Here is a 17,994-nt window from a genome sequence, read left to right on the forward strand (position 1 = left end):
TGTTTCATTTATTATTATTTGTTGTATTTCATTTCATTTGATTTGATTGTGTTGCGGCAATAGTTTAACATGTAGTATTTTTTATGTTACTGTTAAGCTCCGTAGCTTGTAATGATTCTCACAATAATTTGATAGTAATTTAAAAGAATTAAATACACAGATTAGAAATGTAACTGCGTACAAGGCTTTAGCGGAGAAGCCAAGTTTAATCCTTCTGTTGATTTAGTTGTGAGGTTTTAGAAACAAAAAGAGAAGTCCTTTTTAGTTTCCTACAGCAGTTTCACTTCAGTCATGATCTCAACCGTGAACTGACGACATTACTTGGTAAAAAACAACTGAAGTTGTTATTCCTTTTTGCAAAATGAAATAGTAGTATCATCGTGTTTTAATGACATATATATTTTTATCTTTTGATTCCAAAATTTGCTGCAATGCCTGCGAGTCCCCGTGACACGAAGTAGTCCCCATGTCTTTTTCAGTTAGTTTTAAAAATCTTTTAAGGGTTAGACTAAAGGTGTCCTTTTTTTAAACATAAGGGATGTTTTATATTTAGTATAGATAAGGGATAAAAATATTCTTCTGCCCATACTGAAGGGACTATCTAAGTTTTTTCCTATGAAGTCAAATATGAAACTACTTCGAAGTGCGTCCATTTGAATTGTTGTTATACCTTTGTTTTTTTTTTTTTTTTTTTTTGTTATCCTGCTATTTCATTTAAACCATCACTCAAGATGCCTTTTGCTATCTGGCATTTAGAAGGTTTTTATATCTCTGACCTTTCTTTTTTTTGTTGCCGGAACTTTGTTTAAGGTTGACGTTGTTCAATTTAACGTGTACAAGCTTTGTACTTCAGCTGCGTGCATCTGGTACAATCTGATGGACTTGAAAATGTGTCATCTTAACTTATTGGGCTGTGATGACGATTTGCTTCTTTACCACAAGTTTAAAAAATCGGAAAAAATAATTTTAAAAAACGTGTCAAAATGTTTTCGTTGCAATCTCCTATCAGGATATATTTCTCAGGCATTTCTTTTTGCGTTGCCAGAACTTTGTTTAGGTTGAAGTTGTGCAATTTATAGTTGTACTAGCTTTGTATTTAGGTGGGTGCAACTGGTACAATGTGATGGACTTATAGATGTGCCAATCTATGTTTTAGTGTTTCTCCTTTAAAAGATATATTGTTCTGTTGACGTTGTCTTTGCCTTCTGGTGCAAAGGTGAGTTGGGCTTTTAAACATTCTTTATTTTAAGGATTGATTTTTTACCTAATTAAGCCTCCGTTTGGCCATAAGAATTTTTCACTTTTTTCCGGAATCAGCGTTTGGTCATGAGAATTCCGAATACAACTTGAAGTTGTATTCCGGAATACAAAAAACCCAAAAAACTTGTTTTTCAATTTTTTTTTACTTTTTTCACTTTTTTACAACTACATTTCACCAAAAACTATCATTTCAAAAACTATGGCCAAACATAACTCCAACTCCAAAATTCCAAAAAAAAAAAAAGTAAATTGTTATGAGTATGTTTGTCCATTAAGTTACTTAGCCACCAAGAGTACGTGACCCCTTGGCTGTTATCTTAAATGGCTTAGCCATTAAGCATATATTTTTCCTTATAAATAGTGGCCGTATGTAGAATTGAAAAAGAAGCAATACAATCTTATCTCTCTCTATATATTTCTTCCGTGTATTTACTTTATAGTTTTTATTTTATAACACGTTATCAGCACGAGACTCTGCCATCTCGAGCAAATACTTTAAAAGCCTCGAAGGTATTGACTTTCTATTTCCCTTTACTGATGACAAATCTTACTAAACGTGAATTTGTAGCCTTAGATATATCCGGCAATAGCTATATGTCTTAGATTCTTGATGCCGAGATTCACCTTAATGCGATGGGTCTGACAGACACCATCAAAGATAAAAATGAGGCATCAAACCAAGACCGTGCCAAGGCAATGATATTCCTCCGCCATCACCTTGATGATGACTTGAAAATGGAATATCTCACTGTTAAAGATCCTCTTACTCTGTGGAATAATTTAAAAGATAGATATGACCACCTGAAGATGGTCATACTTCCACAAGCACGTTTTGATTGGCTTCATGTAAAGCTACAAGATTTTAAATCTGTTAAGGCATATAATTCTGTCATGTTTAAAATTATTTCTCACTTGAAATTATGTGGTGAAAATATCACTGATCATGATATGCTGGAGAAAACATTCTCCACTTTTCCTGCCTCGAGTATGCTCCTGCAGCAACAATACCGAGAGATGAAGTTCAAGAAATATTCTGATCTAATCTCACATCTTCTAGTGGTTGAACAACATAATGAACTATTAATGAAAAATCATGAAAGCCGACCCACGGGTACTGCTCCATTCCCTGAAGTGAATGAGGCAAATTTTCGCCATTCTAGGCGTGGAAGAGGTCGTGGCCCCAGTCGTGGTCATGGTCGTGGTCGAGGAAGGAATTTTAATCATGATTCTCGTCTTGCACCAAATAATACCCTTCACCACTAGCAGTGTAAAAGGAAGGATGAAAAGCATGAAGCTGTGCAAAAGAAAAATTCAGAAGATAAATGCTTCCGATGTGGAGGAAAGGAGCACTGGTCACGTACCTGTCGTACGCCAAAGCACCTAGTTGAGCTGTATCAAGCCTCCCTCAAAAAGGCAGAAAAGGATGCCAAAGCAAATTTTATTTCTAAAGATAATGTTGAGCCCATGCATCTTGATGTGGCAGATTTCTTTGAACTCCCTGAAGGAAAAATAGATCATCTGATCGGTGATGGATCTGTAATAACTTAAATATTTCATACATGTCGTTTGTATTAGCTAATGTGGTTATGTTTCCATAGTTATGTAAATAAAGTGTGTGTAATGCTTTGTTTAATAGTAATATATGTAATAAAGTGTATGTTTACTTTGTCTATTCTTTCGTTTTGAAGAATATATGGAAAATCCTCAAATATTATTTGGATCAATGACCAATCATGAAGATATTTGTGTGATTGATAGTGGAACAACGCATGCCATATTCAAAGATGAGAAATACTTTTCTCACTTGCGTAGGAAAAGGGGAAATATTAATACAATTTCTGGCAATTCGAAATTGATTGAAGGCTCCGGAAGAGCTACTATATTTCTGCCTAAGGGGACGAAACTTGTTATAGAAGATGCATTATTCTCTTCTAAATCCCCAAGAAACTTGTTAAGTTTCAAAGATATCTACCGTAATGGGTATCACGCTGAGACATTAAACGAAATAAATGATGAATATCTTGCCATTACAAAGAATGTCTCCAGCCAGAAATATGTTTTGGAGAAATTACCAACTTTGTCTTCTGGTCTGTATTATGCAAAAATTAGTACAATTGAAGCACACTCGATCGTAAACCAGAAGTTTAATGATTCAAGTATTTTTGTGCTTTGGCATGACCGAATAGGTCACCCTGGATCAATAATGATGAGACGAATTATTGAAAATTCAAATGGGCATCCACTTAGGAACCCGAAGATCCTTGAAAGTGGTGAATTTTCATGTGTCGCTTGTTATCAGGGTAAATTGATAGCTAAGCCATCACCAATGAAAGTTGACATTGAATCCCCTGCCTTTCTAGAACGTATACATGGGGATATATGTGGACCTATTCATCCACCTTGTGGGTCATTCAGATATTTTATGGTCCTAATAGACGCATCTTCAAGATGGTCTCATGTGTGGCTCCTATCGTCTCGTAACCTGGCGTTTGAGAAATTATTGGCACAAATAATACACTTAAGGGCACAGTTTCCGGATTATCCCATTAAGGTTATACGCCTCGATAATGCCGGAGAATTTACGTCTCAATCTTTTGATGATTATTGTTTATCAGTTGGGATTAAATTTGAACATCCTGTAGCATATGTTCATACCCAAAATGGTCTTGCTGAGTCATTTATTAAACAACTACAATTGATAGCAAGACCACTACTTATGAAAACACGGTTGCCCACTACCGTCTGGGGTCATGCTATCTTACATGCAGCATCTCTTATTCGTCTCAGACCGACTCATTATAATAAATACTCCCCGTCACAATTAGTATTTGGTCATGAACCAATTATTGCTCATCTCCGAATCTTTGGTTGTGCTGTATATGTGCCTGTAGCACCACCACAGTGCACTAAGATGGGCCCCCAAAAGAAGGTTAGGAATATATGTTGGGTTTGAATCACCCTCCATTATTCGCTATCTTGAACCATTGACGGGAGATTTATTCACTGCCCGATTTGCAGATTGTCGATTTGAAGAAACAAATTTTCCACAATTAGGGGGAGAGAGAAAAGAAATCAAAAGAGAAATTGCGTGGAGAGTTCCATCACTATCTCATTTTGATCCACGTGCCCCCATATGTGAATAGGAGATCCAGAAGATCATTCACTTGCAACAAATAGCAAATCAAATGCCAGACGCATTTACTGATTTGAAAAGGATAACTAAGTCACATAACCCTGCAGAGAACGTGGTAGGCCATTAGGTTCTAAGGATAAAAATCCTAGAAAAAGAAACACGAAAAATGATCAAAATGACACTATAAAAGAATATCATGAAGATATTCAAGATCTGATTAATCCTGATACTCCTGAAGATATTAGGAAACCTGAGACTCAAGTAAATAAAGAACTATCATTGAGTTCTTCTGGTGATGGGATAGATTTGAATCGATCGAAGATTATGGTGGATAATGTTTTTGCATATAATGTTGCACTAAATATTATGAAAGACATTGAGGATCAGGAACCTCAATCTGTCGAAGAATGTCGACGAAGATATGATTGGCCAAAATGGCAAGAGGCAGTTCAATCAGAATTGAATTCACTTGCCAAACGTGAGGTTTTTGGACCTGTAGTCCAAACGCCTAATGGTGTAAAACCAGTTGGCCATAAATGGATTTTTGTGCGGAAAGGAATGAGAGAAATGAAATTGTGAGACACAAGGCACGCCTTGTTGCACAAGGATTCTCTCAACGACCCGGTATCGACTATGAAGAAACATATTCACCCGTTATGGATGGCTTAACATTTCGATATCTCATCAGTTTAGCTGTACATGAAAACCTTGAAATACATCTGATGGATGTGGTTACATCTTACCTTTATAGCTCACTTGATAATGAAATCTATATGAAAATTCCTGAAGGATTTAAAATGCCTGAAGCAATTAGCTCAAAGTCTCGGGAGATGTATTCAATGAGATTACAAAGATCGTTGTATGGCCTAAAACAATCAGGGCTCATGTGGTACAATCGCCTCAGTAAGTACTTGGTAAATGAAAGTTATATAAATGATGCCATTTGTCCATGTGTTTTTATTAAGAAAACAAAATCAGAGTTCGTTATAATTGCTGTATATGTTGATGACATAAACCTAATTGGAACTCCATAAGAGCTCTAAAAGGCGATTGAATATTTAAAGAAAGAATTTGAGATGAAAGATCTGGGAAAAACAAAACTTTGTCTTGGTTTGCAAATTGAACATTTGACAGATGAGATCTTTATCCATCAATCTGCTTATACCGAAAAGGTTTTAAAAGGATTTTACATGGACAATGCGCATCCTTTAAGTACTCCAATGGTTGTTCGCTCACTTGAAGTGAGTAAAGATCCGTTCCGACCTCAAGAAGAAAATGAAGAGCTTCTTGGTCCTGAAGTACCATATCTTAGTGCAATTAGTGCACTTATGTATCTTGCTAACGCTACAAGACCTGACATAGTGTTCTCTGTTAATTTGCTAGCAAGATATAGCTCTTCTCCTACACGAAGACATTGGAACGGAGTTAAGCATATATTGCGATATCTGAAGGGAACTAGAGATATGGGTCTGTTTTATACTAACAAAGGTAGTACATATCTTGTTGGTTATGCAGATGCAGGTTATTTATCTGATCCACATAAAGCCCGATCTCAAACAGGCTATCTGTTTACATGCGGAGGTCTGCTATATCATGGAGATCGACAAAGCAGTCCATTGTTGCTACTTCTTCAAATCATGCTGAGATAATCGCTATTCATGAAGCAAGTAGAGAATGTGTGTGGTTGAGATCAGTGATACATTTCATCAGAGAAAGATGTGGCTTGAAGTGTGATACAAAAATACCCACAGTATTATATGAAGATAATGCTGCATGCATAGCTCAATTAAAAGGAGATTTCATAAAAGGAGATAGAACGAAGCACATTTCACCAAAGTTATATTTCACACATGATCTCCAGAAGAATGGTGATATTGATGTGCAACAAATCCGTTCAAGTGACAATCCTGCAGATTTGTTCACCAAATCTTTGCCAACTTCAACTCTTGAGAAGATGATATTCAAGATTGGAATGCGAAGACTCCGATATCTGAATCTTGGTCTTCGTCAGGGGAGTGAAATACGCATTGTACTCTTTTTTCCTTAACCAAGTTTTGTCCCATTGGGTTTCTTGGTAAGGTTTTTAATGAGGCAGCTCTCAAAGCGTATTACTAGATATGTGTACTCTTTTTCCTTCATTGAGGCTTTTTCCCACAGGGTTTTTCCTAATAAGGTTTTAATGAGACACATCATCTAATTAATGGACATCCAAGGGGGTGTGTTATGAGTATGTTTGTCCATTAAGTTACTTAGCCACCAGGAGTACGTGACCCCTTGGCTGTTATCTTAAATGGCTTAGCCATTAAGCATATATTTTTCCTTATAAATAGTGGTCATATGTAGAATTGAAAAAGAAGCAATACAATCTTATCTCTCTCTCTATATTTCTTCCGTGTATTTACTTTATAGTTTTTATTTTATAACATTTCTTTTTTTTTTGTATCTATTGACAAACGGGGCCTAAATATATGTACGTTGCTTGTAGTTGCCAGGAGTGACAAGACAATTGGTTAATACAATTGTATATAATTGGGTATTATTACTAGAGAAGTACTTGTATTACTGTATATAGTTGACACGTTGTTGTAGTAGGGAGTGGATTTTTTTATTTTTTTTCAGGTCTATAATGGGTCACGCCAGGAGAATACACTTATCAGTTATCTAGACTTTAAAACATCAATTACAGATAATTTTTCAGGTCTTGGTATTTTATAGGAGAGGAAATATGATCTTTTGCTCTCTTTTATGGTAACTCAATTAATGCAATGGAAATTAGAAAGGGAAAACAACACAAACTACCTCTTGAATGTAAAATATTACTCTCCCATGCCCTCTTCTAAATTAATTTCGCTTTTTACCCAATTGGCCGAAAACATTTACCCGAGTACCCCTTACTCCAAACCTTTTCTCTATAATACCATCACAGTATATTTATATATCATGATGGTATCATGAAGGAAGAGAAGGACTGAAACTCCATGATATCGTCTCAGTATATTTATTTACCGCGATGGTATCACGGAGTACTGAGGAGTGTGTCATTCAACGACTGAAGCAGTCCTCTACGATACCATCATTGTATATGTATATAAGATGATGGTATCATAGAAGTTTTTTTTTCTTTTCAGAAAAGCGTGGCTTTTGAATAAATGAACATGATATCATCTCAGTATATTTATATACCATGTTGGTAGCATAATTTTGGGAGCATTTCTAATAAATAGTTTTAGGGGCATGAAAGTAAGAGAGGTATGGACGGGTAATTATTTTGTTTTCAAGAGGCAACGACCTTCTTTCCCCAATTAGAAAGCGTAAAAAATAACGTCTAAAGAAAGATATATTATCCAACTCTTTTCAAAATTACCAAAATGAAGAAAAAATATCCAATAGATATGCACAACCTATACATTGATATGTATACACTTATTGTATATTATATGTATAGATATACAAAACCTATACATATGCTGGTTATTCTTTAAACTAGATCACCCAAAGGTATTGGGCAGTAGCTATCCCTTAATAATATAAGATCTTCTGCTATTTGTTTGTTGATTAAAGCTTTTTAATTTGCACTTATATTTATTGTAGCTTTTGGAGGGACAAGCTTACTCAATGATCCAACAGGAATTGGAATATAGCAGGTGTAATTTCCAATCTTTTTCTTGTAACACAAGTTATTTTTTTTTTTGCAAATCCAGTAGTCTTTTTCTTCCTTTATACATTATTTCCAATTTAAACACGTTTGGGGTTGGGAGAGTTGAATTCTATAAGAAGCTCTCTTAATTTCTTTGACAGGATTGTTGCCAAACAAGAACTCCCATGTGTATATAGAAGCCATTCATCGGAGTCAATGTGATTAGCAGTTTTGAAGATCAATTACTTACATGATTCAAGAAAAATATGTTTTTGATAAGGTTACTTAAATTTTCTTCACTCCTTAATGAGTACAATGTATTTACAGTAACTAGTAATTTCAGTCAAATGAGTTCACCCTTTTTTTATTTTAATATTTTCAGGGCATCTTTGATTTCTCCAAATACTAGAATGGTAAAAATTGTTTCTCTTGAGAGTAACAAACATCAACAGTATATACTATTTATGCAACCTTAACAGTACCTTGAGAAGGTAGAGATGTTGTTTCGATATACAAAAAAATTATTTGTGCATAATACTAGAATGGTAAAAATTGCTTCTTTTGAGAGTAACAAAAGTATATATTATTTACGCAACCTTAACAGTACCTTGTGAAGGTAGAGAGGTTGTTTCGATAGACAAAAATTTCATGCGTGCGTCTGCCGGGAGTCGAACCCGGGTCTATTGCTTGGAAGGCAATTATCCTAACCGTTGGACTACAAACGCTTGTTCTTGAGAGTATGCTAAGCATTTTGTCCATATTATGTTCAATTCCCTTGCAGACTGTAATTCCTAGCTAGTGTGTTTAATGTTGTGCAGTTGAAAATTCTTTTTCTGGACCCGGACCCTATTGGAACTGTAGCAAAAGCGAGTCATCATTGGATAATTGTCATCTTTTATGGACCCAAACCTGGATAATCTATCCATTATCGGGATGAAACTTGAGTGAAGTTAACTGGAGATTCAAACCGCTTAATGTTGAAGTCTCCCTCTTTGTATTTTTTTTTTTATATATATGAAAACTTCAAAAAAATGTCATAAAAGAATCCACAAAATTTGCAATTGAGAAGAAACAAGCTAGGTTTGTGATGACTTGTCAATCTTTCCTACCAGGTCAAATCTAACATGATAGAGCTCATCCATGTTAGAATGAAGGGGTAAGATTCGCTACTATGTCAATTGCAGCCAAAAACCGGCTTTTGTACCTACGGTCTAACCAATTGAGAGAGAACTACTAGATCCTTTTCGGAGGCGATTTATGAAAAAATTATTATGTGTCTCACACAACTGATGTTAATTGTGTGAGTTTCTTTTTGTCACCTCAAAAGTTGTTGGATCTAACTCCTACCCTTTTGGGCCCACAAACTTTTGTTTCACCAATTCTTACACAATTAGTGTTAGTTGTGTGAGACACATAATGGAAATTAAGTTGTTTATTGTTTGGTCTGAATACCAAAGCATATGAGCATTAGTTGATAGTTTAGATTGATTATGTGAATTGTGATTGAGTTATGAAATCTCTTAATTGATACTTCTAAATTATACTAGTCTCACGAGGCGCGTGCTAAGCCGGGCTCAACTCTAGATATAAAAAGTAATATTTTAATTAAGAAATATAATTTATGTTGGTAATTAAACTTCAAATAAGTATATTTTCAATATATAAAAACAAAACTTTCATTTCACTCCTTTAATATCTTAACTTTCATTTTGATGAAATTATTTACTTCAAATTAAATGCGGAGCCATAATTTAAAATATATGAGTTTCGAATCCTAATTTTTTAAGTTATTTAGTTCTAAATTAATAATTTATACATATTTAATGAACTTTTAAGACAAATACAAAATTTGAACCAAAGTGCTGCCGAATCCGATCAAATCGGTAGCTGACACTCTAATTCCGCACTACTCCAAACTCAGTTTGTGTTTAAATTATTAATTTTAGTTAACCAAACAAGAGATTTTAAAGATAACCCGATGTTGACTAATAATATTGTCTTCATTTTCAACTTTATATGGCTTCATTTAATAATTTTTAAAACTATCTGGAAATCATTTTTGTACTAATGCTGGTAAACACATATGAACTCATTAAAGTATAAACATAAAGTAAAATAAATGCCGACATATGAGTAAAAAGAATTTTCAGAAATTCTCAAATTTCATAATACAAATATAAAGTAAAAGAAATGCTTACATGTAAAAATCTATAATAAGCAATAAATGAAAAAGAAGAAAACAAAGAGCAACAAGAAGCAAGAATATTTAGCGAAGAAATGACTATTTTTTAGGTTAATAGATAAGATCAATAGAAGAAAGCAACAGAGAAAATAAAGTTCAGCGGATAAGTTGTTCCTCCCTTAATCAGGGGTATCGGGTTCGAGCCTGAGTATGAAAATCCTTGGTAGGGAGCGCTTTCACCGATTGGGCCCTATGCGATGCGAATCTGGATTAGGCAAGCTCCAATGCGGGTACCGGATACCGGATAAAAAACAGGTAAATAAGGTAGAAGTTCGATAGCTTTTAAAAAGTAAACCATAAGAACAAAAAATAAATTTGACTTTAAAAAATAAGACTAAGACCTATAAGTAATTAATTGAAAAGTTTAACATTTTTTGGGAAAATTTTGTGAGGACTACAAAAGTCCTTTTATAGTCCCTTATATATAATAGTAATATACATGTCTTAATTGTTGCTTATGTGTTCTCATCACTCCATAATACTCGTTTAAAATAGAAAAGAGTTAAGATTGTGCCTTTTTGCTTTATAGCCTTGTTGCTTATTATGTGCATGTCATGTTCATGATGTCATATGGTATCTCATGCATATTACACTTGAGGATACATATGTGATGTCCGATGGAAAGTGGTTCCGGACGGAGTGATGTGAATGGTAAAGAGCCGAATTGGATAAAGACAGGTAAATAAAGCCGAACTGGCTAAAAATAGGTAAATGGAGCCGAATTGGCTAAAGACATGTCTAAGTGTTGAGATTGAAGCCTAAATGGCTAAGAACCTGATGGGAAATGGCTCCGGGTGTTGTATGAATTTCGCGAGTCCCTCATGGGTCACGTATATATCGGTGGTGGAAAGATCTTGCATTGCATTTGCATATCATACTATTTCATCGAATCACATGTTGTTTGACTTATTTCACTTAATGATGGAAATGTACCTATCTTACCTAAGTGACTACTTGAGTACTTGTTGACTTGAAGGATTTCTCTACTTAGACTTGTTAGTTTATAATTATTGCCTTGTTAAACTAATTGCGGTTAAATGTGGAAGTAAACATTCGGAAGACCAACTCTCAGCACCGTAGGATCGCTTTGCGATGCTGTTGAGCACACATTGATTTCCCGTACTCACTCTGCACTTGTTGGACCTTTTACGTGCATATTCTATTCCTAGCATGAGCGGAGCTTAAGACTTCACCGCCCGTTGAGGAGGTTGCTTCAAGGATTCGGGTGAGCTACGGGCTAATCTGTGGGCCCGAATTCTTTCTCCTTTACTTATTTTTGTCTTTTCTTATTTCAGGCAGTTTAGTTAGATACTATTTCAGACGTGTATTTCCATTTTAGTAGTTCTTGTATTGTGACACCTTATTTTGTGATGATAGTGCTTGTATTTCCGTTTATCTATGACTGTGAGACCTTATTATGTCCTTAAGTGATTTTCTTTATTTCTTCGCATATTGTACTTGTAAAATTGATCTAATCGGTTGTGGATGGTTCGCCTACCGTGTGGGGAGTGCCTTCACGACTTTGCAATTTGGGTCGTGACACTTCAAGGCTCATAGTTCCATATGTTCAAACTCCACTGATAAGTGGCAAGTCCACATACCAATCGAGATAATGACATACCAATAACATCTTGAAAGTCTGTCCTATATTTCCAAAGGGCATCGTAAAGTTTCCTTGACCAATAAGCTTGGTGTATATTCATTGTTCGTGTGAATGTTCTTTATCTCCCATATCAGTTGAACACTTAAACAACAACAACATATTCAGTGTAATCCCACAAAGTGGGATTTGAGGAGAATAGAATGTATGCAGACCTTAACCCTATTTTAGAAGGTAGAGAGATTGTTTCGGGTAGACCCTTGACTCGAGGAAAAACAATTAAAAGCAGTTTGGAAAAAGGATAAGCAATATCAAAGCCCTGGGTCAAAAAGGAAAGCAACAATAACTACAATACAATAGTATGGTAGGCCAGCTTTAAACCTTTTTTGGACACCTCAACATGTCTATTTTTTGGGATGATACATCGTCGTCACTTTGTGTTTGACCACATATTTCTCGAGTTTATCATTCATATATCTTGTATAACCTAGGCCAGCTTTAAACATCGTATAGGTGAATAAAAGTCCCTTTTTCTACTTTGACGTCATGAAATTATTTAACTTGTTCTCCTGGATGATAAGGAAATGTATAGCAATTATTGATGGAGGAGCTTCAATGCCTCAAATTATGTTCTTTTAATCTTTGAATACAGGATACAGTCCTATGATTTGATCAATTGCTTCATAACTCTATTTGAAATTAGTCTGTTTGATCACTGCAATTCCTTTTCGAGCAGTTATATGTATCGTCGGGAGAGAAATAATACTTGTTAATCTTGAACAAATACGGGTAGTTCTTCAGAAATTCCTTGATTCACTTAATAAATCTGCAGCTAATTCAATCAGAATCATGTCTGGAAGCAAGAGTGGGTGGGAACAGAAATTTACAGTAGTAGTCTAAACATGGTGGACAAAACAAATGGGGTAAATGAAAGGTACAAGAAATAGTCTTTGTTATTATTGTTGAAACCAAGTACAAGAATAAACAGCCAATGAAAAGCATTACTCGGAGCCATCATGATAAGAAACAAGGACTATTTACATAATAATTAGACAAAGTAGAACAATAATCCTTCTTTAATCTTTCCCTAGTTGCGGTGCCATCAATGAAGAAGCAATATCTACAAATCATTAATCAACATCTTTTAATCTTGATAATGCATTTATCTATTTCTACACCTTTCTGTTGGAAATGAGGTCTGCAAATCAATGTCGTCAAGCCAAGCACCAGCATAATTTTTACATCCTTTGTTGGCTCTGGCTCTCTCACCTCATACCCAGTATTGGTGCTCGTAAAATTTCAAGAACTGCTCTTCCTTCCTTCTTTTCCGAAGGCCCCGATTGGTTCTGCAAGAATGTGCTTCATTGCCTTCACTCCCAGTGGATTGCCCTTACTCTGTATCAATAAAAGCAATCGCGTGAGTATAGAAAAAATCATATACACTAACCATAATAGTGGACCATTAACTCAGAAAAGATGAGGAGTAACATGCTCAAACCACTTAAATTACATCCAAATATTTTATGTGTATAAAACTTAAAATTACTTACAATTGAGCAAGTTCCTGCACGGACGTTGCAGACAGGATAGTCGTGTGGGCAGCAACTATAGTGGTCTTCACAACACGTAGCTCCTTCAAGCGGGCAGCATCCCCAAGAGAAGCATTGGTTATAGTACTCAAAGACACAACAGCAAGTGGTGGCCTCGGGGCATTGAGAATATTTATCACAGGTTGTGGGTGGCTTTACGGGAGATGGAGGAGATGGACCGGGGTTAGGAGGATTTTGGCCTGTCTTTACTGGATAGGAAGGCTCTATGGCTAATCCACACAAGCCTTTAGAGCTGGCAACGTTACGTTGGACTCTGAGGTAGCCTTTCTCTCCCCAGTTAGCGCCCCACGAGTTCCTGATAATCCAATAATCCATACCGTTCTCTGTACCATATCCAGCAGCAACCACACCATGGTCCACTGCAGTACCACACTTTCCAGTAAAGATACCCTGAAATTACAAGTATGTATTAGAATTTAGAACCAAATAAAAGTTAATCGCGTGAATTAGTTGGCTGTGATCATTGGTATATCATAGTTTTCGAACTACAATTAAGAGTTCGTTAACTAATGCAGCCAACATTATCCTTATGTTACATTCTTTGGTCGAAAGGAAACTACTGTCTTTGATCGAAAGACATTAATTGAGGGCGGGTAGTTATTGTTTGTTTAGGAAAAAGATAGGCCAATGTGAGAATAAAAACATACCGATTTGTAGTGCTGGAAGTCTCTGCCACCAGCTTCAATAGCAATGCTCACAGGTTGATTTGCAACAGCCTTTTGCAGTGCCTTTTCATCATTAACAGGAACATCTTCATATCCATCTATCGTAACAACCTTGGCATTTTTCTGCATAACACAAATGTTTCAAAAAACAACCCCTCAACTCACTACATACACAAATAAAATGTCACGTCTTTAACAGTTTAAACTTTTTAGGTACGACATTTTACACACTTTAATACTCGCATTCAATTCATTTCAATAATGTAATTGAAATCAAGAATGTGAAACTGACCCTTGATTGGTCGCATCTACCATCACGGGCAGTGTAAGGGTAATCTTCTTCAGTATCAATTCCTCCATTTTTGATAATGAAATCAAAGGCATAGTCCATAAGACCGCCATTGCAACCTTCATTATAGGAAGTATCACAATCCACCAGCTCTTGCTCCGATAGTGATATCGCGTCACCAGTTACTATCGCGTTTACTGCTTCAACAGAAGCAATGGCAGAGAATGCCCAACAACTCCCTGATTCATTTCACCAGTTGATTAGTACACATATTCAGCCATACAACAGATTTAATGAATTGAAGTAAACAAATGTTTAGCTATTTTTTATGGTTGAGGCACATAATCTAGTGAAGTTTAGTAATAAAATTACTTTAGGTAAAAAGGGGCAAATATACCCCTCAACTTTGCGATATAAAGCAAATATACTCCTCGCTAAAAAAGTAGTCAAATATACCCTCGCCGTTACACAAAAGGTGTATATTTACCCTTTTCACTAATAGACTCCTATTTTTCGAATTAAAAATCATTTACCCCCTTTTTTAAATTAAAAATTACCTTTTTCCTTTAATAAATTAGTGACCCGTTATTCTTTATTCTTGACCCTACCCAGACCGGACCGATATAAGAAAAATGTCTCTCTAATGTTTTATTCAACAAACACAACCGAGGTATATTTGCTCTATATCAACAAACACAACCGGGGTATATTTGCACTACTTCTTTACCGAGAGATATATTTGCTCTATACCTACGTATTAAAGTTGCAACATTAGACTCTCCTTAGACCCTTATCTTTTTCTCCCCCTACTCCATCCTCCCAAAAAAAAAAAGATGAAATTTAAGAAAATCATAGAATTTAAACATATTTCAGGTTGGTCAAAAAGCTTCAAGATGCCAAAAGAAAAGTTTTCCGGAATCTATTAAAGGACGGACTACAAGAGAAGTAAACCAAAGAGGTTGCGTGTAATGAATATTTTTTCTTTTTTAAAATGTCAAACATTTAAGAACAAATTAGTTTGCCAAATGACTTAACATTTGAAATCTGAAAGAGTTAACAATGTACGTCAATGTCATGTGATATCTAGAAGGCTGAAGTAACATCATTGGGTCACTTTGTGTACAGTTTATATCAACTTGCAAATTACATATAGCAAATATTTTATTAGCATCAATTAGTGAGCATCTACCATCATAATTATATTGCTCATGTATAAAAAGATTGGGTCGGGGAATATAACGACAGAGAAAACACAAAAAGAAAAAGGATAGGCACCCACAAACTATATATATATATATATTCTCCACTCCTTCATTAGTTATATGAATTTAACTTATTTGTTCATAATTTTCAAGATAATTATACTCACTATTTATATAATTCTGTTTAGCTACCAGTTTTACTTCTCCCTCCTTAATATCCATGTTGTGTATTGGTTTGTCAGATAAATAAATAGATTCAAATTGTCATCAAGAGAATCACTAAAAGCTAAGTTAAGCATATCACATCAAAACAAAAATATCCAAATACAAAACAGTGGGGAATAATTACAGCAAGACACTAGATCAGACATCCAGATTGTTTTGGTACACTACAAGACAATTTGTACAATGGGGTTGTTGAATAAAGTGACCACTATTGTTTTGGTACACTACAAGCCAATTTGAATGGAGTTGTTGAATAAAGTGACCACTAATCTTAAAAGCTTAAAACTGGAATACTTTAATTGTTTTATTTGATTTGACTTGTATGCAAACATTTTTTGTAATACCATTAGAATTTAACTTATTATAATAAGTTATCTATTTCAAATTAATAATTCATTTATTATGAAAAAAAATTATAGTTAGGTTTTTGATGACATGATACGATAATAATTATATTTCACACTATCAAAATACAAGATAATCTTTTATGTCAAATGCTACTTTTCGTTAGAAATGTTTGTTACACTTTCAAGTCTGCTCTTCCCTTTAACTAAAGGTCTCGGGTTCGAGCCCTTGATATGAAAAAATCATTGGTGGAGGGAGCACTCTCTCCCGAATGGGCCTTATCCGGCGAGAATCAAGATTAATCGGGTTTCAATATGAATACCGGACACCGAATGAGAAAAAAAAAGTCATATGTAAGTTGAGTGAGGCTAGTAGTATTCTCTTTATTGGTCAAGTTCGTGAAATTACTTTATATTAATTGATGATGATAGCGGAACACCACTAGATCTACTTTAAGTTATATACACTTGCTATTAATATATCTATTTTTAAAAGACTTACCTGTAGATATTCGGATAACCCGTAAAAGTTCTTTTTATATAACATAAAACTCATCTCTATATACTTTGATAACATATTAAATCGTGATAACCTCATCTAGGAAAAGACACTTAAATAATTTTAGATCCATAAATAAACAAAAAAAAAAAAAAAAAAAAACTATAGCTAAATTAACTTACCACAGCTTCCTTGATCTTTAACACCAACAAGAACACCTTTTTCTCTCCAATCAACTGATTCAGGCAAGTTATCTCCAACTTTAGGAACATACCTATCACTTTTATTCCTATTCAACCTCCGGCGATCACCAGAACCCTTAGTACCTAAGTACATCGACCTATACTCCTCATTAGTCAAGTCAGCAAACTTAGTCAATCCTAGCTTATAACTCTTATTAGGTACAGAATTCTGTTCATCTATGTACTTCAAGTTATCCTTAAAAATCTCAAACCGCTTGTCCTTTTCGTCTAACGCGTTGTAGGATTTGTCGTGTTGGATTAGCCACGACTCGTACAACGCTACGACTTCATCGTCAGTCCGACGATGAATATGGTTGTCGTAGGTTATGATGGACATGTCGGATGCATAGGATAAGGTAGAGAAGAGGAACATGAGAAGTAGGGATATGGTGAGAGTTGCCATGGTTGATTCTTTTTTTTTTTTTTTTGTTCCTTGTTTGTTGGGGAAGAAAGAAGGGGAGTGAGGGAAAAGTGGAGAATGAGGAGTCTTATAAAGGGAAGCAGAAGGGGTATTTTTGGAAATGTAGAGTTGTGTGTATAATCATTGAGTGTATACGTAGTTTATGGCTGGTAGGAAAAGATGAAAAGTGGAGAGAAGAAATAAGAAATTTGGCGTCATTTGGTCCACTGACTAAGGCTCCTTTTGGACATAGTCTCAAATCATAGTTTGAAATTATGTTTGGACATGCAATTTAAATATTTTAAATTGTATTTTCTCTTATAAACATAAAAATCTCACAAATTATGAAAACTATCAAAACATTCTCAATTCTTATACAATCTTACCAAATGAGCAAGTCATAGTTCATAACAAAATTAGTACACTACTAGAAGGTCTTTCTAAAAAGTACAACATCAATTAATTAAACATTGGTTCGATAAAAACGAAAATTTTATATGAATAGTTTAATATAATCCTCTCACATAAATTAAAGGTTGGTAGACATAAATAAATGTTGGTGGAAGTTAATGAGAATAGTAAATGATTGATGGGGGTAATTGTTAAAAATATATACCAACTTATGAGTCTTTTTTTACAAAATATA

The 17,994-nt window shown here is 34.9% G+C and overlaps 1 protein-coding gene and 1 non-coding gene across 2 annotated transcripts; both read right to left on the reverse strand.

Moving 5' to 3' along the window:
• Positions 1-8,683: 8,683 nt before the first annotated feature.
• TRNAG-UCC (transfer RNA glycine (anticodon UCC)) lies at positions 8,684-8,755 on the reverse strand. Its single transcript has one exon. It is a non-coding gene; the product is annotated as a tRNA-Gly (tRNA).
• A 4,052-nt stretch (positions 8,756-12,807) lies between these two features.
• Positions 12,808-17,406, reverse strand: LOC132604082 (low-temperature-induced cysteine proteinase-like). The gene is made up of 5 exons (XM_060317412.1): positions 16,889-17,406; positions 14,440-14,675; positions 14,130-14,270; positions 13,423-13,872; positions 12,808-13,267 (listed from the first exon to the last, which is right to left on the reverse strand). The coding sequence occupies exons 1-5, from the start codon at positions 17,349-17,351 to the stop codon at positions 13,172-13,174; spliced, it is 1,386 nt and encodes a 461-aa protein (XP_060173395.1). The 5' UTR covers positions 17,352-17,406; the 3' UTR covers positions 12,808-13,171.
• Positions 17,407-17,994: the final 588 nt, after the last annotated feature.

This window comes from Lycium barbarum, chromosome 7 (assembly GCF_019175385.1).
Source record: "Lycium barbarum isolate Lr01 chromosome 7, ASM1917538v2, whole genome shotgun sequence".
Taxonomy (NCBI): Eukaryota; Viridiplantae; Streptophyta; class Magnoliopsida; order Solanales; family Solanaceae; genus Lycium; species Lycium barbarum.